Here is a 22,811-nt window from a genome sequence, read left to right on the forward strand (position 1 = left end):
CCTTTAATCCTCAGATAAGAGATCCAGAGCCCCAGAAGTGAAGGCAGCCATAGCAAGGTGTTGAGAATTTACCCTTCTCTGCTCTCATCCGACTTGCTTGCCAAGCTCTTCTAACAGAAAGAGAGAAAAGGGCCCAAGGTTGGCAAAGAGATAAATCCTGTGAACAGGGCAACTGTTCTCACATGCATTCACTACCTCATTTGATCAGCACACACCTCCACGAAGCAGGGAGGCTAGTTACCATTCCCATTTGTCGATTAGGGAGCTGAGACTCAGAGGGGCTAAGCCATTTGACAGGGATACCAGCCAACTGACTAAACCCTACATCCTTTCTCAAGTGACACTGTTAGGGTGGTGGGCAGGAAGGGTGTCTAGAGATACTTCCTCAGAGGGGTGAGGTCAGCCCTGCTCATCTTTGGCATTCTCATTTCTCTGGCAGTGCCACCATCACCCCCTTCCCCTTTCCGGTCCCCCATCTTGCTTCATGCTGCCTCCGTGCCCCAGTGCTTCCACTGCCATGTCGTGCTTGAGCCTGCTGTCATAGCTGTGCCCAAAGATGCAGCCCTCTCCCTCCTCCCATAAAACTCACACCTTCTTACTCCAAACCTAGCTCTCATTCTGCAACACCCAAGAAAAATATTGCTCTAAAGAAGCCTGAAAAGAGACAGGGATTTACTGGCGAGAGTTCTAGGTGGGAAGTGGAAAGCTGAGTCATGCCTTGGCCCCCCCAGAGACTTGTGAGGATGTAGAAAATGCCACTGTTTTAAAACAGGTCTGCCAGTGCTGTGGTGCTCCTTAGTTTCTTGATCTGTGTGCTAGTGACAAGTTTGTGCAGTTTGTGAAAATTTATTGAGCTGTGCTCTGATGATCTGTGTACTTCTCTATATGTCAGTAAACATCAATAAAAACTTAAAAATCATTTTAAGACAAGATATTTAGATAAGGACATTTTAATAAATGCTTACCAAGGTGATTCACCTTGGGATAAAGTAATACAAATACTTAAGACTTAGGAAAACTGATAAATGAGGATAATTGGGCACTATACAAAAGGTAGCTGTTGCCTTAAAAAAGAGGATTAATGATAGAATTTCCTAAGTATTTAAATTAAATCCTATTGAGACACAAAACTTCTTCAGCGCCATGGTGACAGTTGAGTCATGCCTGAATTTTTTTAAAAATAAATTTATTTATTTATTTATTTTTGGCTGTGTTGGGTCTTCGTTTCTGTGCGAGGGCTTTCTCCAGTTGCGGCGAGCGGGGGCCACTCTTCATCGCGGTGCGCGGGCCTCTCACTGTCGCGGCCTCTCTTGTTGCGGAGCACAGGCTCCAGACGCGCAGGCTCAGTAGTTGTGGCTCACGGGCCCAGTTGCTCCGCGGCATGTGGGATCTTCCCAGACCAAGGCTCAAACCCGTGTCCCCTGCATTGGCGGGCAGATTCTCAACCACTGCGCCACCAGGGAAGCCCCATGCCTGCATTTTAAAGACTATTTCCTCCCTCTTCATTCCTTTTCTCAGCTTTCCTAGGTACAGATCAGTGAATCAAAGCAAAGGTCTTTAAATCATTTTGAATTGGCAAGGAGGCTCCAGTAATCTCGGAAAGAGTTTCAATATCTGGTCCATGTCCAATGGGCAGTACCTGATGACTTCTCGAGTCTCCTTCCAGTTCCAGGATGCCACATGGGGTAGAAAGAAGTGTGTATTTTAAAAAACAAAACAAACAAACAAAAAAATGGAAATAAAATTCTATAAAAGTCAAGTAATGCCCCAGGAATAAAAAGGGGCTCAAAGAAAAATATATACAGACATACGAACAAGGAATTTCTCTTCTGGCTCTTGGCTCTCCCCTCCTCCCTACCACAAAATTGCCTAAGGGTCAGGACGCTGAACAAAATTTGACCTAAGCAAAGGTAGAACTAAATCAGGCTAGATCAAATTCTAGGTAAGAATTTCTGACCCGTGTTCTACCCTGAGGCTGCTTGCGCTAATGGTATCCATGACATACTGAAAAAGTAGAAATGGTCCTAGGGCCAATGTAGTGTAATAATTTGTATTCGTCTTATTGTGATCATGTACCCTGGATCTTTCTGGACAATCTGGATTTTAAGTAACTGGTCACTTTGTTTTCTTAACCGAATTTTTCATTTAATAAATATCCATTCATTCATTCAACAAAACTACTTGCCAATGGTGCTGAGCTAATTGGATATCTGTATGGGAAAAAATAAATCTTGACCCCAGACTGCACAAAAAATTAATTTGAGATGAATTATAGACCTAAATGTGAAAGTTAAGGCAACCAAGTTCCTAGAAGGAAATGAAGGAGAGGACCTCTATGGCCTTAGGCTGGGCAAAGATTTCTTAAACAGGACATTAAAAGCGGTAGTCATAAAAGATAAGATTAATAAATTAGATGTCATTAAAATTAAGAATTTCTGTTTATCAAAAGATAACATCAAGAGAATGAAAAGAAAGCCACAGACTGGGAGAAGGTATTTGTAATACGTATATTGGACAAAGGACTCATCCATGATGTGTAAAGAATTCTCACAGATCATTAAGACAGAAAACCCCCGAGAAATAGGCAAAAGACTTGAACAGGTATTTCACTAAAACGGTATCAAAATGGCCAAAAAGCATATGAAAAGTTGCTCAACATCATCATCAGAGAAATGTAAATATAAATCACAATGAAATATACAACCCCATTTTTAAATTGAAAAGACTGACAATATCAACCCTGGCAAACATGTGAAGCAACCAGAAATCTCACGTCACTGGAATATAAATTGTTATGCCACTTCGGAAAAATGTTTCGCAGTATACTTAAAGCTTAATATGTGTGTACTCTATGAGCGAGCGATTCCAATCCTTGGGTATAAACCCAACATAAATGGATGTATTTCCACCAAAAGACATATATAAGAATGTTCGTAGGTCAGAGGGTAAAGAGGTTCAGAATAAGTTCTGGGGATCTAATGTACAGCAATGGTGACTATAGTTAATAATACTGTATTATATACTTGAAATTTGATCTTAATCATTCTCACTGTACCCCACCCCCGTCCCCAAGCACACACACACACAAAAGGTAATTATGTAAGGTGATGGATATGTTAGTTAGCTTGGCTGTTAATTAGCTTCACAAGGTACATGTGTATCAAAACAACATGTAGTACACTTTAAATATATACAATTTTTGTTAAGTATACCTCAATAAAGCTGGTAAAAAGGATTGTTTGTAGCAGCTTCATTCATGCTAGGCAAAAACTTGATGCAACTCAAACATCCACCAGTGGAATGAGTACATAAACTATTGAGTATTTACGTAATGAAATAATACACAGCAATGGAAAAGAATGAACCATGTTATATGCAACATGGATGAATTTCATAGACACGCTGTTGAGTGAAAGAAGCTAGACACAAAAATGCACATACTATGTAATTCATCCACAACAAGTTCAAACATTGGTGATAGAGGTGAGAAGAGTGGTTACCTTTGTGGGACACTGGATGGGAAGGGGCATGAGGAAGCTGGAGATGTTCTATGTCTTGATCTGGGTGGCAGCTACATGGGGATACACGTACATAGAAATTCATTGTTCTGTACACAAAGCACTTTACCGAATTTGTACCTCAAAAAGAAAAAGTTAAAAAAAAAATTAGACCGTCTATCCTGATCCCTACAAGCATTCACACTGATATTCTATCTCATTAATATTCCAGGGGACCTCCCTCTCCCCAGGGAAAGCATATATTTGAGAACTCTATCCTGGCAGACATTGAGAACTACATTTATTTCAGGCAGGGATGGAGGGGCTGGGTAGAGAAATACTTCATCTCGGAAGTAATCTTTCCTCCCACAACCTAATAGAAGATCACTACAAGCTCAATAAACGTTTATTGATAAATAATAACAGCTACAACTGGATATAAATAACACTCACCACACACTTTATATCATGCACTGCACTAATAGCTTTCCATTTTCTTATTTATTACTTATATAACCCTACAAAGCTGTTCCATTTTTAGTCCCACCGTACAGGTGAGGAAACAGAGACTTATGGAGGGTTGGTTAAGTTACTTGCCCAAGGCCTTACAGCTAGTTAGGTGGTGAATGTAGATTCCAACCCAGGTTAATCTGAATTTAGAACCTGGACTCGAAACCATTTGCTATGGAGTGACTGGACGGTGTCCAAGCCCCGCCTGCATGTTGTATAACATACACGACTGAGCTCTGTGACATTCCGAGTCGGGCTGAAGCTGTCACGGTTGCCAGACTTGGCGATGGATTCCTCACGGCTCTTAGTCCCACTAACTGCACACAGGTGGTAACTGCACCGGAGAACCAACTGTGCCGGCCCTTTCCCCAATGACGTCCAGCCAATTTGCTTGGGGAATCAGGAAGGCTCGACCCGCTCAGAAACCAAAAGTTTTTTCCGACTTCAAAACACACGTCGGAGGTAGGCTTGGAGGTTTCACTCCCCACTCCTGGAGAGAGAACTAAAGCGAAAATCCCCAGAGAAGCAAAAGAAAAACAGGCCTGCGCGGGAGCGGAATAGAGACGGGAAAAACTTGGGCGGGGTGTGGGGGGTGGTGGAGAAGTTTATGTGATAGGAATGGCAGAAAAGAGCGCAGTGGAAAGCAGAAAGGGAGTCCCAGCAGCTCCAAAGTTAAGGGGGTGTCGACGCAGCCCCTCTCTATTGCGCCTGCGTAGTGCTACCCCCATTGGCACCCCTGCCCCTTCTAGCCGCCGAAGATTTACTCGTCTCTCGGCAACCATTCACCCGAGGAGCCAATCAGAGGGCACCTTTCGCCCTGCCCTCGCCGTCAGCGCCCAGGCGGAAGGATCCCTTGGGCGACGGCTCCGCCCCGCCCCGCCCCTCGCTCCCCCGGGAGGGCAGGCTAAGGGGCGGGGGTTGGGGCGGTCGTGGCGGGCGGGGGCGTGGTCAGGCCGTTTAAGAACGGAGGGGGCGGCGGCAGGACGGTTCACTCTGTGCCGCTGCCTGGGGGCTGTAGTGACCGCGCCGCTCCTGCTGGGGGCTGCCCACGCCAAGGACCTGCCTCTGTGGTCTCCTCCGCTGCTGCCCAGGTGAGTCCACGGCCCCCTCCTCTAAAGGTGCGAGGATGCGCGGTTCCGGAGAGCCGCGAGTTCTGCCCTCGGGGTGGTGGGGGGGCGGAAATCTGCCCCGGCCGAGCGGAGCTACAGTGTTGGCCAAGCCTGGTGGGGGCACGGTGGCCACAGGGGAGGTGCGGACAGGTGCCAGGCCCCAGTTCTCCCTTCCCCTCCAGCCCCCGCGACGTCACCCCCGCCCCCTAAACAGCCCGCCCCCGAGGGCCAGGCGAGACGCTCCGAGAGGGAGCTACAACTTTCCAGAGACTTCGGCCGGGTCTGGCAAACTTCAGTGAGTTCCTACTCCGCGCATCGCGCAGGCTGCGCTTTGGCCGGGCGCGGGCCGGGCGGCCGAAGAGTGTGTGATGGGGGCCTTCAGCACCTTCCCCGGGTCCGACGGCGCCCGCCCCACCACTGCCTTGCTTGCGGTCTCTCGGGCTCGCCCCGGCGCTCCCGCGGGCGCGCACACCTCGGCCGGTCGGCCGGGCGCGAATTCGACGGCGGCGGTTTCGGAGGGCGCAGTTGGAGACGCAGCGTTCAGGGGCTGCATCTGGCCGGGGAGGGGAGGGGTGGTCCCCAGGCTCGGAACCTGGGCCGGGGTTTTAAGGAGAGGGCGGAGATCCCTAACTTTTCCTGCACTCGCTCTAGACTGGGGACACCGAGAGCCGCAAAGTGATCCAAGCGAGTGACTCGTGCGCTGCGCTCCTCTCGGAAACTTCTCGGGAATACTGCGTCCGTGACCTGGTTCCTCCCCTTTGAGGAGTGAAACTTGCTTAGCCTGTAGTCTGAAAGCCACGGCCGTTAAGTGGACTCGGCTAGCGGGGCCGCGGGCGGCTTAGAGGCACGGTGCCCAGGAGGTGTCGCAGTCCAGATCGCGGCAGTGGGAGGGAGTCGGAGGAGGGGGACGAACCTGACGAGTACAGGTTGGTAGCCTGTACACCTAAACGCAGAACGCCTGCCGGAGAAAACAAAACGACGCTACCTCGAAGGAAGGGAGGACTTCCGGGGAAATGCCTGGCGAGTTTCTCTGGAGAACGCGAGTTGAGCCGGGCTCACTAGAACCGACCGTTAGGGCTGGACCCCGCGGGAAGGATCAGCTCGGTTCCCTTCCGCCCCCCCCCCCTTTTTGTTTTTGTCCGGAGGAAGACTTCTTCAGGGCTGACTAAATCTGTGTCTTAAGTAGGGACCTGCTGCCTTTTAACGTTTGTTTATCTGTTATGGAGTTACAGCATGCAAACCGTGGACTGTTCAAGTGCACTTATTACAGTACGCGTTTATAAAGACTTTGTAATCATTTGTATTGTGACAGTTGGTATTCAGGATATTTGGTAGGTGGGTTGGGAGCCTGAACCTCCCCAGGAAATAAAGTGAAGATTATTAAATCCTCCTGAAGTAGACTTCTGGCTTGGCCCAGCTGCCCTGCAGGGGGGATGTGAGTGGCCATTGTTGGCTACACTAACCTTTCAACGTGAGTAACTTGGCAGGGAAGCAAGCCAGGCAGGCAGCCAGGCAGCCGTCAGGGTGGTAGGAGCGCTTACCAGGAACTGTGCCTTCTTAAACCCCCAGAGGTGTTACCGAGGGAGTGAGACCCGAACTGGAGACCCTGAGACCCTGCCATCGAAGGGGTTAGGGTGGGGACTAGAGAACGCTGACTTTTCTCTTCCCTTTCAGGGAAGCTCTGAGCTGGACCAGCAGGGGTTCTGCCCTTTGACATTCTTGTTTGTGAAGATGGAGAGCTTATTATCTCTGGAGTCAAGCTTTTACTTGAGATAACTGAAACCTTGTGTCTTAAGGTATACCCACATCTTTAGAGTCCATTTATTCTCAATAAAAGAGTTTTTAGAAAGCAGATTTTGGTAGATTATATATAATTTTTCAGGTAGCTGTGGGTAAATTTAACCTCAAAGTTAAAAAAAAACTTTTTTCTCTGCCAGAAGGCCTCTAAATTGTTACCCCAAACAAAGGTGCCTAATTTCATAAGTTAGTGTGTGTCCATAGAGCGAACAGCAGCACTCTTTATGTTGAATTTCTTCCACAATACCCGCCTTGTATCCAGAGATTAAGTTGGGGTAACTGAAGGAAAGGATTGGCGTTTGTCCTGTTTGTCAGAATGACCGTGATTTGGTTGAGCACCTATGGCTCTGCCTACTAATGTGCTCAGCTCGCCTGTGAGTACAAGTAGCCACCGCAATCACATCCTGAGTTGCAGAAGCTCCCCTGCCCCACCTCCCAGTAGTGCCCCACTGAGCCTGCCCTCCCCCAGTGCTCAAGGCCAGGCCAGACTGTGCACATCATGCACTACCCATCAGAACAGAGAAGTCCTCGCACTTCTGAGAGTCCAAGGAACTGCGCCGCAGTAAAGATACCTTAGAGTGGACTGTAGCGTCCTTGTTCTCCCAGTGCCAGAAACTGGGCACGTTCGATACTAAATTAGAAAATGCCATTATTTTTTCAACTGCTCAACTAAGTAGTACCCTGTCTTCATTTTCATCTTTGATATGTTTTGTGCATGGTGTCAGTCACTAAAGAATGACAAGCCAAGAGCAGCGAACGGACGTGGTAAACCCTTTTTGTGTTGCCGAGAAAACATCTTATGGATACCCAGGACTAGTTTCATGAGTTAAGTTAAACTTGTGATGCTGTGGTTTGGGTTTCTCGGTCTTACACGGGACTCTGGGGTGTATCTGTTGTTGTCGTTATTGGGGTGGGGGGGGGATGGGGCGGGGCTTAAGCGGAAGCAATGCAGAGTCTGAGGTGTTACTTGGGATAAAACATTACTCTGGTTAGATAAGGTTCATTGCTTTTATGTGTTGTCACTGAGATAAACAAGGCAATATAGAAAAATGCTTTCTGCCATCTTGGTGTTTTGACTGTAACATGTTAAATAAATGGGCATAAGCAGTATTATGATGAAGCAGACACCTCTATGTTTAAAGAAATGTTCATGTGTTTAAAGCCACTTGGGTACAGCAGTAGTGCTGATCTCTTATGATGCTTGTGGAACTTCTGGTTTCAAACGTTTTTATCTTTTCACTACATGCATTAATAAGGAAGCTTATGTTTGAAATTTAAATGGTTTAGAGGAAGCATCTTTGTGTAGCCCAACTGTGTAAGGAAGCCTTATGAATTGTTTAGAATTAATAGATTTTGTACAGCTGGGCCCTGTAGCCTGTTCTAGAACTGTTTGCAGAACCTCTTGGAACAATAGGGAAAAACTAATGTGAAGAAATAATTGCTGATGTTAAGCAACTCTCTGTGTAGGATGTTTTTTAGTCTTGGAGCCTTTGGGAGTCTTGGTCACCCAACTGTGTAAAGTGTTTATTTCTTGGATAACAGTGACTGAGTCCGTAAGTGGTTAAGTGCTTCCTAGGTAGTAGTTTGTGCCAGGTGCCAAGCAGGCCAAGGGAATGGTATGTGAAAAGCCCTGTGGAAATGCTCTGGATGCAAGAGGAGCTGGGTCCGCCTCAGAATGTCCTTGAGGCACTCGGGTTTTGCCGGTTTGTTGCAGCCAGTGGCGTGTGAGCCCCAGGAAGGCAGGGGTCTATGCTCATTGCTGAATGCCCAGTGCAGGACCTGGCACTCCGAAGGAGTGCCTGTTAACTGGATCCAGTGCTCTGCTGGCATCCGACTGCCATTCCTCTCAGAGAGGGAAGCACACTTCAGGAGATGGCGTCCTGATGGGCCAAGGTGCTGCTGGCACACATTTTTGGATCGCAAGCTCCGGGCCCAAAATGCTGAGTGGCTTCGGGGCCTTTTTAAAAACGGAGGCCTCAGGGGTGTAGGTTTGGAGCGAGGAGCAGTGACGACTAATTGGCTGACAGCTGAAACTCCTCAGGCTGAGCTCCAGACCCGCGCCCTCCAAGCTCTTCCCGCTGCCCATCCACCCCAGCACGGCCTCACAACGCGCACTCAGCCTTTCTCTCTCCACATTCACTTGGGTGCTCGTTCTGCTGAGTCTTTCTCTTTTTAACTTTTTGTTTCCCGCTGCCATCGCTGACCTGGTTTAGGGCTGCAGACAGCAGCTCCACGAGAGTGCTAGCCCAGCGCCTCTCCCTGCCTCTGGGCAGCTCTGCGTCCCGGCACCTCCAACACCTTAAGGGCTCACGGGAACTGCCCCTCCCTCTAGAAGATGCGCTCCTTTGAGGACCTGTACCTTTCTGACCATCTGTTCTTTCCTGACCTCCCTTCCTAATTGACCTACCTTGCCTCATGGAATACACACTCAAATATGTGAGCAAGTTAATGCTCCTTCTTCCTCACCAAACTTTATTTTAATCCAGCTTTGGACCCTTCTCAGAGGCGTCTTGATCTTACCCTATCTGGGGATCCCCTTATCCCACGCCTCTTCTCATCAGTACTTCTTTACAGTTCTACCTTGTACCTTATTTTCTAGTTTTTTTCAAACCTTATCTTAAATTGGATGAGCACAAAAAGTTCCATATCTGTCTCTATATTTGCTCCCTGTAAACACATTTTGAGAAGAAAATTATCCATGAATCTTGTACTGCCCCCACCCTCTCGTGTTGTCATAAGCTCCTCTCACCTTGCATAGCCCTTACCAGGGTGGGAGAAGGGGTAATCCTCCACCTCGCCTGGCTGGCTACCCCTTATCCTCCAGACACACCCTGTTTATCCCTGAGCCGCGACGGCTGAGGAGGTGGGCATCAGGACCACCGCAGCCGGCTGACTCTGTGTGGGCTTGGCCAGTCCTGGGAAGGTTGCTGACCCACATGCAGAGATGAAGTGGGCGCTAACTGAGCACCTGCTGTGTGTCCAGGTGCCGGCCCTGGGGGTGTTGGGTGGGGCACTGGTGCTGCTGCTATCTCCCTTGCCCAGACCCTTTGTTGTCTTCATCCTTACCCCCTCCCTGCTTCTGAGGCTGCTTTAGTTGTGAGGACAGCTGGGTTCTGGTCCTGGAAGCACCACTGCCCCTTTAGGTTCTACCTCTTCAGTTTCTTCATTGTAAGAAGGACAGTAGAAATATGAGTCGCAGTTAAGTTTCTAGTAGTCACATTAAAAAGTAAAAATAAGCAGGTGAACATAATTCTGTTTAACCCATCATGTCAAATACTATCTTTTCAATTTGTAATCAATATAAAAATATTAATGAGTTATTTTACTTTTTTTCCCCTCGTACGGAGTCCTCAAAATCCAGTGTGTATTTTATGTTCACAGCACATCTCAATTTGGACTTGTCCCATTTCAAGCGCCCAACAGCTTGTGGATACATTATTGGGTGGCACAGATCTAGACCATCTGCAAAAATGTTTCACTGTCAAATCCCGATTCTCCTCGCGTGGGAGGCAAGAGTTAATAACACGAGGTTTTGGAGGAAGAGTGTGAGCTAGGATCTAAGCTCTGCAGGGGCAGAGATCTTGGTCTCTTGCTTCCCAATAGACCGTAAGCTCCTAGAACAGTGCTTGGAATGTTGTAGGTACTCAGACATCTGACAGAACGAAAGGAAGCTCAGTTGTTGTGGCCCCCCTGCCGATAATCATTCACTGTGTGAGTCAGACCTGACACTGAAACGCAGGATGTTTGAGTCCTAGTCCAGTGCTTGTTCTCTTGTTTTTCTGTAGTTTCTTAGAGAATAATCATAAGGTAATAATAGAATTTTGAAGCACTGAAGATAAAATCTTCTGAGATTGGCAGGGGACCAGGACTCTTAACAATTTATCAACAATTAAAACTTAACAACAATTAAACTTTGAAAATGGGAGAGAAAATAACTTTCATGTGAAAGGTGTCTACAAGATGCCTGATAACAGCAGCACGTGACTTGGTAAATGCTAATTTGGTGATAAGCATCCCAGTGAGCCATGTGCACGGCTTGTACGGCTCACACAGGTGAAGACGCCGAAGACAAGGCGGTTTGGCCTCCTCATGTGCAGTTGGTGCAGAAATAGCTACCACTCCATGGTCTTGCTCCTTCACTTTAATCCTACCCCTCCACTCCTTCCCCCCATCCCCTGCCCTCCTACCCGAATTTCTGTTCTTAGCAGTATTTGTGATGATGTCAGAAGGACCACTGAGCCTGGTGCTGTTCACTTGGGCTGCCGCCGTGCTCAGTACCTGGAGGTCAGGTGCCTGCTATGCGAAAGTTAACTCTGCAGGGAAGGCTCTATGCAAAACTAAAACTGGGATGGAACTGTCTGTGTAATTAGCATCCTCGCTGAAATGGAGGCAGCTCATGCTTAGGTATCGGGAAAGGGGGGTATATGGCCAAAGTTGGAGAAATGCTACATTTGAGCAACGGAGAGTGCTGGTCCCTTTCCTGATAAGGCCCACGGGACGCTGCTGGTGATGAGGTGGGGCCTTTAGCTGACTGAGGTCCTCCTTTTGGACAACTAACAACAGTTCAAAGCTCTAAACTAGAAAGTTAGATGGTAAATTAGTTTGTGGACACAGCCCTTGATAAAACCTGGAGGCTGTCAGCCCTTAAACCCTATGGATTGTATGTAAACTTGTTCATCTTTACGGTAAAGTCTCCTAGGAATTGTCCTATTTTTCTCAGCCTAGTCAGTCTGTAAAACTGTAGGGCCAGCTCTGGGGATCTCTTTAAATGAGTTCAGACTGGTAACATCTCTGATTTAGAAAGAGGCATTTGGTAGAAGGGAGAGAGGTACCCAGGAGCAACAAGGATTATTTCCAGTTCAAGTTGAGTGTGTAGCACTTAATCATGCTGACACCTTGGAAAAATCAAGGCTTCTATGCCTCTCTCCCATCCAGAGATATCTGTGTTCTGACCTTGTTAATACTTACATTTGCAACGATTCAGGGTATTCCTTTAAGCACTTGAACTTCTGTGGTGTCCCTGTTACAACATCCGGGACAGTGTTTTTATTCTGTCTCATGCTGTTTTGCTGCCACAGCATGAGTTCTTCCAGCGTTATCTCTCCAACCACACTTACTTAAGCGTCCTATTTTGAAAGACAGGAAAGAGTTTTCTGTTTGGAGTCGTCTCGGGGCGGGTGTCTGTGGACGGGGCCCAGGCATTGATAACCGTGAAGACTGTATGTTGGCATCAGTGGGGAGGGAGCGCTTGTGAGGGCTCTCCCACTGGGAAAGCCTGGGCAGAGCGAGGGGGCACTGGCCTCTCTTCCCGCTTCTGCTTCCGTCCGGGACACTCTTTGCCTTTGGCTCAGGCAGCATCCCCATTGCCGTGGGAATTGATCCAAGTTTTTAGACTCTAGTACACATCAGTGCTGAATGGCTAGGAGGATACTGATAACGCTGAGAAAATAGGTTGAGGCCTCTGGCTGAATGTGCTGGAGCTGAGTGAGAAAAGACCACCTGCGGGGTTTGTTGTGTCACTGACTGAGAGCAGTTTTCCCCAGGCACAGTTTTGTGGCGTGGGGCACTTATATCTTTGGACTGAGGTAGAGTGTATTTGTGGGTGTTTGAGCGAGCAGCTGTAAGCATAACTTCTTGCAAAAAGTTAACAAAGAATAAATTTTCTTGTCCTTTTAATAAACAAGGCATCATTTTATCTGGTTCTGTTGCTTTGGGCTGTCTACTAATCGAAACTCTTATTCCAGGTACATGAACCACAGGTGTGCGTCTCAGTTATCTGTGACTCTGTAGTGTGTTTGGGGGCAGTGGGAGAGTCTCCAGAATGTGGCCTCCTCCCAGGTGGTGGGCCAGGGGCCCTGCCGAAGGGCTGGCAGCTGGCAGACAAAAGGCTTCCTCAGGCTGCCCTCTGGTCCTAGATGACTTCGACCTTCACCTCCCTAGGAATTCAAGGAGTAAGGGAGGATTTCTCTGCAGAAGGCTGAATCCCTGTTGACCCTGGTTTTTCTCCTTTTTGCCCACTTATCTGCTGCAGCGTATATCAAGTCCATGGTCCTTCCAAGTCCCTGGCTGTCTCTCGAGGGTGAAAGGATCTCAAGGGTCAGACTGCACACAGGTGGGAAAAGGGGCAGGTGTCCAGTCTTAGGTTCAACGTGCAGGCCTTTGTCAGTCTGTTCCAGGCTGTTTCTGTTTCAAGTCTGTTCCAGCTCTCCTTCCTGTGCCAGCCCCTGGGGTCCTGATCACTTCTTGCCAATCTACCTACCTTCTCTCTGCAGCTCCAGTTGGGTTATTTGTTCTTGGATCTGATAAAGTTACCCTCTTGTCTGCAGGGAATGCCTTGTTCTGTTGCTTCATCCGCAGATTCACACTCCTGATCTTCCAGCCACCAGAGTGACTCCCAGCAGCTGTTCCTTTATTCTGTGAGCAGGGCATGTGCCTTAGTTGCAGATCCAGACCAGGATCAGCCCATTCCTAAAAGCTCTCTCCTGTGCTATTCTTTTTGCCTCTTAACGCTTGCCCGGTAAGCTGACTATCTCAGCTCCTTCCACTCCTGGCTTCTCTCTCCCTTCAGGACTTGCTTTCTCTGAAATCACCACTGCCTCCCAACCTGGCTGGTATCCTGGAGCTTCCTCAGAAATGAGGATCCTAGGCCTTCATCTTTCAGCCATTGTTCCTTTACAACAAACATTCGCATGACTATACTTAATTATGTTCATTCTGGTGGCTCCCATCAGGCTGGATGCACCCCCAAATCCATGATGGTTTTGAGGGAGAGAGTTTCTGTACTGACAGTTGTTAGTTACTTTCATTCTAAATGCTTCTGCCTTGCTTTCGGCACTTGCCGTCTGGCCTTACTCCATGCAGGGGGCCTTAACACTTCTAGTCAACTTTTCCCACCCTCTGATAACAAAGCTTCATACCTTTCTTCTCTTTTTACTTCTTATTGCTATCTCCTTCCTACAACTACCTGAACAACCAGCTTACCTTCAAAGCCCTGCCCTTACCCCAACACATATACCAAAGCTGTCTGCCACCTAGGAAGCCTCCTAAGTCCCATTTCCGCCACTTCCCGGCAGTGCGTCCTTGGACAGTTAACAATGTGTGTATCCTCTTTGTTCTCCAGTTTCCCCACCTATGAAAGTAGGGAAATAGTATCTCCCTTACAGGATTGTTGTAGGAATCGGATGGGTTGATCCAGATGAACTTACAGCACTGTTTTGCCGCCTGTTTGGGACATTGTCAAATAGTTTGGTGGCTCATAGGGCACCTGGCCAAACATCTAGTCACATTTGGTGTCCCCTGGCTGTGGCCGTCTCTACAGGAAGAGCCTGCACTCAAGCAGGCAGTAAAGGCTGGTTGACCGAAGCTTTGCTGTCTTCAGCGTGTACATTGGGGATAAGGGCCGATGGGAAGACCAGGCGTTGCAGTTGTATAGTTGGCAGAAGGTAGCTCCTTTTTTTGGATAAGACCAGTACAATTTCTGTTTTAGAAAAGATCACTTTGGTAGCAGTAAGCACTGGTCATCCCAGTGTATGTGTGGGTTTGTAGCTTAAGAGCTTATTGCCTTCTCCCCACCTGCCGCCCACCAGTGGCAGAACTTGACCTTGTTGGAAGTTGTTTCCAGTTCCAAGAGTCAGAACATTAGGTCCAGAGCTGAGGATCTGGGGTCAATTTGCTTAATCTTTCCTGATCCTTATTCTTTGTGTACAAGGGACAGTTGTCACTTCCTCAGAGCACTTGTGAGGATTAATGGGAGTGGACGTGAAGTGGCTTGTACTAAGTACTCTTCTGTTTGCTTGCCCACACACCTCTACACCTTCATTTTGTAGGAGAAAAAGAAATAGGCCCAGAGCTGTGGTTTCCATTCCCTCAGCCAGATGAGGGAAGAGGTGGGATGGGATGTTATGACGAGTGTTGCCATGCACTTTCACTTCTGCTTAAATTCTCTAAGCTTTTATAGGCAAGGAAGTAGTTTCTTTTTGCTTAAAGGGCCCTCAGTTGTACATGGAGGAGAAGAGTTTGTGTGGAAGATCGCAGCCACGGGTGCATGGGTCCCCCCGGGCCAGGAGCCGGGGACGGCAGGGGCCTTTGTGCCCCATACACACCTCCCTTGGAGTCTGTCACCAGTCTTAGTCTACCGCGCATGGCTGGGTCTCTGACCCTGAGCTGGAAAGGGTCACTAGGAAGATCCAGGCCGTTGGGGTAACATCCGGTGAACAGCATGTTGTCATCAAAGGAACGCTGTAACGTGTTTGAGTTTCTTTTGTGCTCTTAAGCCCATAGCAGGGTCAGGGGAAGAGGGTGCCGCTCAGTTGTCTGTGGGCAAGCTGGGCTGCCATAGCTGAGAGCGCCTCTTTCACCCTGCAGCATTTCCATGAAACCTTCTGGAGCTTCCATGTCAGATGTCACAGACCTAGGCTTAAATATGTACCGTCTTTAACTTCACGGATGTACATCTCCACACATGCCAAGGAGACTCTGGGCATTTCTACAACTACTGCCAGGCGCAAACAAATCAGTGCCGATTTGACCCCAGCCCTCGACCGTGAGGCCTAGACGTATTACAAGGGCTCTTAGCATTCATCTCCAGCCTGTCCGTCTGCCTGTCCTGTTGCCCACCCGGAGGCCCCTCATGCTTTCGTAGCCTCTGTCACTCTTGTTTCTGGGATCTGGATAAGGTAGGGAGCGGGACTAGAAATAACTTTTTTTTTTTTTCTTTTCAATGGGGGCTCAAACTGGTTTTCAGATCAACCTGCCTTGAGTGTGCCAGGCAGTGGGAAACAAAGGTAAGTTAGAGTGCTCAGGGAGCTTGGTTGGTTTACTCTTTGGGCTTAGTTTGTCTTTTCCTCTCACCTTTTGCTGCCATCTCTACAAACTTGTTTTCTACTAATGTGTGCATTTTATCCTCCTGCTGCAGCCAGATGCTAAAAGAAAAGGGAATCCAAGGGAACCTAAGAGAGTCATTCATCACAAGTCAAACTTTTTAGAAGATTAAGTAGCTTAAACTGAGCAGGCAGTTGGCCATCCTCACTTGTAAAAAGGTGCCTGAATTTTCACATCAGTGAGAAATCATGGTTCCCACCTTTCCCAGTTTCTAGTGCAAAATACAATGCATCTGCTTCTCAGACAAGTAAAGGGAAATCAAACACTTTAGTTTGAATTTACCAGGCTGCAAATTAACTTTTTTTCTAGTTACTATTTCGTTAATTCTGCTAATTAGAATTTGCCTTTAACCAGGGCCTTTCATGAATTGAGACTGTGTGTTTCACGTGATTCTTTTATATGGGGATTGATCTCATCCCCATATAAATAATGTTGATCTCAAGTGGTTAATTAAAACTAAAACCGTTACACTAAGCTCTGGTGTGTTATCTAAGCACTAAGGGCCTATGACTTGGATTCATTCTGGTAATACCACGTTTGTCTAAGTAACCTGTAAATGTACTTTTGATATTTGAAATTGGATGGGTGAGGGAAAACAAAGGATTCATTTCTAATAGGCATTGATAACTTATTTTGGGCTCTTCTAATAAGCTAAACAACAAATATAACTCAGCCTAAATTTGAGCCTTCAGTAGCTTCAAGAGCTGCTCCAGATCTAAGTCACAGTCAATTGGGAGAATTAAAAAGTATACCATGGACTTGGCACATGTTCTGCACTGTGCTTTCATATAGACTACTTTTTTCTAAGAGTTAACTCCATTATTCATATATATGTCAGAAGTTGCTGACATGGAAGATGCCAACTATAGGCATCTTAGGTTCCTGAAAAAGTGTTTACTGCATTTATTAAGGTTCTTGCAACTGTAGCCAGTCACCAACAGCACCATGAGGATAGCTGTAATAATATGTCTGAAATGAGAAATAGTAATTCTTGTAAAACTACAGAAAACATTTTTGGATACTAAACATAGAATGACACTAGATGAGATGACTTATCCATTGTTTTGAAAGTTTTGGGGTTTTTTTGGATAAACAATGGACATCATCTTTTAAACACCACAAAAGTAGAAAATTGACTAAAAGCCATTCCAGATAAACGCTGTCCCTCCTCCTCTGCCTGCCCTGCTAGAGATCAGTGTTTAGGCTTGGAGGGGAAGCTTCTAAGTGTATTTGGTTTTGGCACGTGGATACAGGCATAGTGGGGAGGGCTAGGAGGAAAGGAATTGAAGGAGTTAAACAAGGTAGCAGATTAGAAGGCTCAAAGGGGAGAGATTTTGGAATATGGCTCATAAGATTGTAACTTTTTTCAACTAATACATATGTAGGTTCCAAATTCAAAAGAGATAAAATAAGTTTTCTTTATACCCTGTACCCCAACCTAGCAGTGGTATTTGGTGTAAGCTGAACTACTTGTATATCCTTCCAGAGATTTTTGATTGTGTAAGCATAGACTTGTGCTTTTACACACACAGTTTCACACTTGCTTTTTTATTAATCAATCTTGATAAGCATTTCATATTCATACAGACAGAGCAGCCACCATTCTTTTGGACAACTGCAGGCATTCGTATCCTGTTGTATACATGCATCAAGTCATTTAACCTTCTTTACCGATGACTATTTGTAGCTTTATAAATAATTCTTCAGTGAATATCCTTGTGCATACTTGCAAGTATACTCACAGGATTAAATCCAAAGTGGACTTCCTAGAAGTAGAATTGCTATGCCAAAGGGTATGTCCACTTAAAATTGAGAGTCCCATGTTGTTCTTCAGAGGGAACCCACGGGCAGTGTACCAAAAGTGTCTGCTGCTTGGTCTTTGCCAATCTGATAGGTAAAAATGATACATTGAAGTCTAAATTTGCCCATCCCTTAAGGTAAGTTTGAATATGTTAAGTGTCTGAGCCACTGTTCGTGTCCTTTGCCCCTTCTTTTATGTTGGGGTTCTAGTATTTCTGATGTGTAGGAGCTCCTTATTCATTAAGGAAATGACTGCTTTGTCTAATGTTACAAGTATTTTCCTGGTTTTGTCTTCTCACATCTTTATGGTGTTTTCACCATGTAGATGTTTTAATTTTTATATAGGCAAATGTATCAATTTTTTGTGACTTCTGTGTGATTTAGAAAGGAATACCTATTCTATGTAAATTTACATAAATTTCATGTTTTTCTAGTATTGTTAGGGTTTCATCCTTTTACACTTAAGTCTTTGATTCATCCGTCTAGATCTTAGATTGGCACAAGCTAAGGAGCCATCCTTGCTTATTTTTAAAATCTAGATAACTATCCAGATGTCTCAAAAATTTCCCTTTACTATTTTGAATGCCTCCTTTTTATACACTAAATCCCCTTATGTACTAGATTTTCATTCTAGATTTAAAAAATTCTGTTTCATCTATTTGTCTGCCTTTTTCTGCCAATATCATTGCTGTTATCAGTTATTGTAGCTTCATAATATCTCTTACCAGGCTAGTAGACACCATTCCAATTTTTAATAACTTTTCTGGCTATTCCTGCCCCTCCTCCCATTAGAACCTTACAAATTTTCAGTCTAAAATAGATTCTAACTCTGAATCTACTACAATTTCAGAGATTTTAAAATATGTGAAATTTTTCATGCATATGTACTACACCTCCCACCCTCCACCTCCGCCCCAATAATGAGTGATAGCTTTCCTCAGGTTCTCCCTCATCTTAGATGTCCCGCTTCTAATGTTAAGAGCCACTGTTCTAGAGGTGGGAGTAGTCCTGACTTTAGATGACTTCTTTTTTTAACAAGTCCTTAAAAAAAGGCACGAGTCAAAAGGAATATGATTCCTGCAACTATTCTCCTCTACAACATTATTGAGTTTCTTCCTAGAGATTTTCTTAAAATTAATTGTTCCTTCTTTTCCAAGTACTGACTGAATTGCAGCTCCTCTGTTGCTGTGACTTCTTATGCCCATACCAGAAACCCGAGCCTTGGAAGCACACTAACAGCTGATACACAGAGTAAAGCAAGTTGTATTTTTATAGGTAAATCAACACACCTGGCAGAAATCGATGTCACTAAATCATAGTTTAGCAGTGTTTCAAAACAAAGCTGGAGCCATACCTTTCTGTAATCATTTGAACTTAATTGGGTAGTGCCCTACGCAGTGGGCACAAGTGTAATGTGTGCTACGCTCATCATTAAAGGGGCCACAAAGAACCAAGTGTATATAGAGCACATTAAAAAGAGATCTCTACTGTCCCAAACCTGACTTGAAACCAAAGGCCAGCCACAGTAAACATCAAGTATTTCATCACAAATTTTGCTTGGTATCCTTAACTTAGAAGTGCTTTGGTAGGATAATCTAGACAGCCTAGGGCTTTCTAACGCTGTCCAAACAGGTTTGAAGGAAAACGTTTACCTTCCCTTTGGCAAGTATTCTTCAGTAGCAAGCAGAAGAGTGCCCATCCCCCACTGGCCTTCCTGGAGCCTGCTTTAATCACGTGATCTACTTTCCCATGGCCAACTAAGCAAATTCAGTCCCTTAACCTACATACTAAAGGGAGCCTGTGATCTGGCTTGAGAAGAGGCGCATGATGGCCGGACTGGACAACTCGTCAGGTCTCGGCTGCCTTCCGCCCCTCAACCCCAGCTGAGAGCTCTTGTTGCCTTTCTGTCGGTTGTGTCCCCGCCCCATAAATGAGCTCCTCTGTGGCCTTCCTGTTCGCCCCGATCAACTGACACTTCTTCTACCTTCATATTACATTTTCTTTCGCCGACACACTGCCTCATATTGAGACATTGTGTTCTCACCCTCCTCCTTGATGGCCAGCTCCTGGAAAGCTCGTCTTGGTGTGTCCAGTGGTGCCCCCAACATGGATCGACAACCATCCCATTGATCTGAGCTCTATAGATAAGGCGAGGGTCCCTGGCACCAGTGCAAGACTAAAAACCCAAGTTGGAACCCCAGGACTATGCATGCTGGATGTGCTTTCAAAGGCAGCCGCGTCCAAACAATGAAGCTGCAGGTCATTGGGATGGATTTTGTGTGTCTAGCAAGTCAGAAAAGTGAAGAGGGTGGCAAAACTTCCTGTTTGCAGTGAAGTCTGAAGACAGCACCTCAGCCTTTTACATCCATCTAGCTAATGTGGGACCCATGTGGATCCACAGCACCTGGACTTTCTAATGTATCCGTTTTTGTTATTCCATATTAGCATTTCCAGGAAATCTGTTGTTTCATTTTCTGAACAATATAACTTAGTTGAAAATTACTTTGGTAACCTTGTGGTTCTAGCCGGTGATGTGCGAGAAGCACGTTTTTCTCCTAGTACTGAGTGCTAACTTTGTTCTCCTTGGGTAGACTGAAGGGATTCTTTTTCAAAATACAGTTGAAAAATCACACTGCCCTGAGGAGTTTTTCCACATCCTGTGTCGGGCCTCCTTGCTGGGCAGAGCGGTTCCACTGCTTAGCTGATCTAATCCTTTGTTACTCAGGAATTTTGTCATTCAGACACCTCCTTGGTCCTACCCTGGATAACAGGATTGTTTGTTACGGGGCAGACAGCTCCCGTAAGTGAAGAGGATATCGGCGTATTTGATTCTAGCAGGACTAAGCCCAGGGCTGAGAATCCACCAGTTCACGAAGAGAAGGAAGCTTCTCTTGTGGATCCTGTGTTCTGTGTGGGCACTGTAGCCGAGGTATCAACCAGCTCAGGATGCAGTTAGGGAGCCAAAAGCAGGAGAGGTGATTTCCGTGGAAAACAAGGAAAACTAGCAAAACCTATAGACCCTCTGTTGAATAATGTTGTGTTTAGGTTACTCGGTTTAGTAAGTTTGTCTGCTTCCCTTCACACACAGGCTCCACCCCCGACCCTACCCTCACGCGGACAAAACGGGCAAAACAAACAAACCCCACAGAAAACAAAAGTGCGAAGTTGTCAGATTTGGTGTAGGGTAAGTTTGTGTGTGTATTGTCCTTACTCCACGCAGGCGCTGTTCTTAACATGTTTAAACTCATTTAATCCTCAACGGCAGCAGCGGGCAGTAGGTGCTCTTTGCCACTTTGCAGTAAGGAAGGTGTTCAGAGAGAAACCAGCATCACCTCTGAGTCCTGGAGCTGCTTTGCCACATAGAAGTGAGTCCTAACTCTGTTTCTCTTCCCTCCCTTTCAGTTTCCCCGGCAAGAACATCCCCCAAGATGGCAGAGGAGAGCAGCAGTACCAGCGACTGCGTGTCCTTCAGCGTGCTCACCTGGGACCAGGTGAGCCGGCTGCATGAGGTCCTGAGCGAGGTCGTACCCATCCACGGACGAGGCAACTTCCCCACCTTGGAGATCACGCTGAAGGACATCGTGCAGACGGTCCGCGGCCGGCTGGAGGAGGCGGGCATCAAAGTGCAGGACGTCCGGCTGAACGGCTCTGCGGCCGGCCACGTCTTGGTCAAGGACAACGGGTTGGGTTGCAAAGACCTGGACCTCATCTTTCACGTGGCTCTGCCCACAGAGGCCGAGTTTCAGCTGGTCAGGGATGTGGTCCTGTGCTCCCTCCTGAACTTCCTGCCAGAGGGCGTGAACAAGCTCAAGATCAGCCCAGTCACTCTGAAGGAGGCGTACGTCCAGAAGCTGGTGAAGGTGTGCACGGACACGGACCGCTGGAGTCTGATCTCCCTCTCCAACAAGAACGGGCGGAACGTGGAGCTGAAATTTGTGGACTCCATCCGGCGTCAGTTCGAGTTCAGTGTGGACTCTTTCCAGATCATCCTGGACTCCCTGCTCTTCTTCTACGACTGCTCCAGCTGCCCCCTCTCCGAGCACCTGCACCCTGCTGTCATCGGGGAGAGCGTGTACGGGGACTTCGAGGAAGCCTTGGCCCACCTGCGGAACAGACTCATCGCCACCAAGAACCCCGAGGAGATCCGGGGCGGGGGGCTGCTCAAGTACAGCAACCTCCTGGTGCGGGACTTCAGGCCCGCCGACCAGGACGAGATCAAGACCCTGGAGCGCTACATGTGCTCCCGCTTCTTCATCGACTTCCCCGACATCCTCGAGCAGCAGAGGAAGCTGGAGACCTACCTGCAGAACCACTTCGCGGAGGAGGAGAGGAGCAAGTACGACTACCTCATGACCCTGCGCAGGGTGGTGAACGAGAGCACCGTGTGCCTCATGGGCCACGAGCGCAGGCAGACCCTGAACCTCATCTCCCTGCTGGCGCTGCGCGTGCTGGCCGAGCACAACATCATCCCCAACGCCACCACTGTCACCTGTTACTACCAGCCCGCGCCCTACGTCAGTGACGGCAGCTTCAGCAACTACTACGTGGCCCACCCTCCGGTCACCTACAGCCAGCCCTACCCCACCTGGCTGCCCTGCAACTAACCTTGGGACCCGAGGGTTTCCACAGGGGGGACCCCCGTAGGGCGAGGGCTCTCAGGTTAGGGGAGCCTCCTTCTAGACATAGGTGTTTGGCTTTTAAAGGGGAACTCAGCTCTGACTCTGCTTTTTTTTTTTTTTTTTTTTCTTTGTGCGCCCATTGGAATGGGTCTCCAGTATATCATGAGCCAACCCTAAAGGGACCTGTGATTCCAGTGCCACTTTGGAAAATGCTATAGGAACTATGACCTATCCACATCTTTCCAAGACAGACACTAACATGCCGTGTTCCAAACATCGGCACGGGGACGTCTGAGCTCCGTGCGGTCGTTGAGATTGGGAAACACGTGGGCAGTGTAGAAGTCTCCAGCTGCTGGGCTTCTCACTGGAGCCTAGGGTAGGGGATGTCGGCCCTCCCCTGGAATTCTCAGCACTTACGTGGAAGTTGTGCGGATGGTCTATTTTCTTGTGTCAGTTTTAGTCCCGCAGAAAATGGTAAACATGAGGGTGCTCTTGTGGCTTAATTTTTGTTCAAGGGACTAAATTGCTTATGTTTAGTCTCTGTCAGCAGAGCTGAGGATTTCTCTCCTCAATAAACCAAAGCCGATAGCTGGAGAATC

The 22,811-nt window shown here is 47.2% G+C and overlaps 1 protein-coding gene across 2 annotated transcripts in view; it reads left to right on the forward strand.

The window, feature by feature from the left end:
• The window catches only part of TENT5C (terminal nucleotidyltransferase 5C), a 37,723-nt gene extending 15,526 nt beyond the window's left edge, over positions 1–22,197 (forward strand). The window contains exons 1-2 of one of the 2 annotated variants that reach the window (XM_068538156.1): positions 20,699–20,777; positions 20,996–22,197. In XM_068538156.1, the coding sequence (XP_068394257.1) occupies positions 21,022–22,197 (1,176 nt within the window). In that variant the 5' untranslated portion in view covers positions 20,699–20,777; positions 20,996–21,021. Of the gene's footprint in view, positions 1–20,698; positions 20,778–20,995 lie in introns of those variants that run through there. The other variant, XM_068538155.1, reaches the window with a different exon arrangement.
• The last annotated feature ends 614 nt before the right edge of the window (positions 22,198–22,811 follow it).

The sequence above is a fragment of the Eschrichtius robustus genome, chromosome 3 (assembly GCF_028021215.1).
Source record: "Eschrichtius robustus isolate mEscRob2 chromosome 3, mEscRob2.pri, whole genome shotgun sequence".
In the NCBI taxonomy this organism is placed as follows: domain Eukaryota; kingdom Metazoa; phylum Chordata; class Mammalia; order Artiodactyla; family Eschrichtiidae; genus Eschrichtius; species Eschrichtius robustus.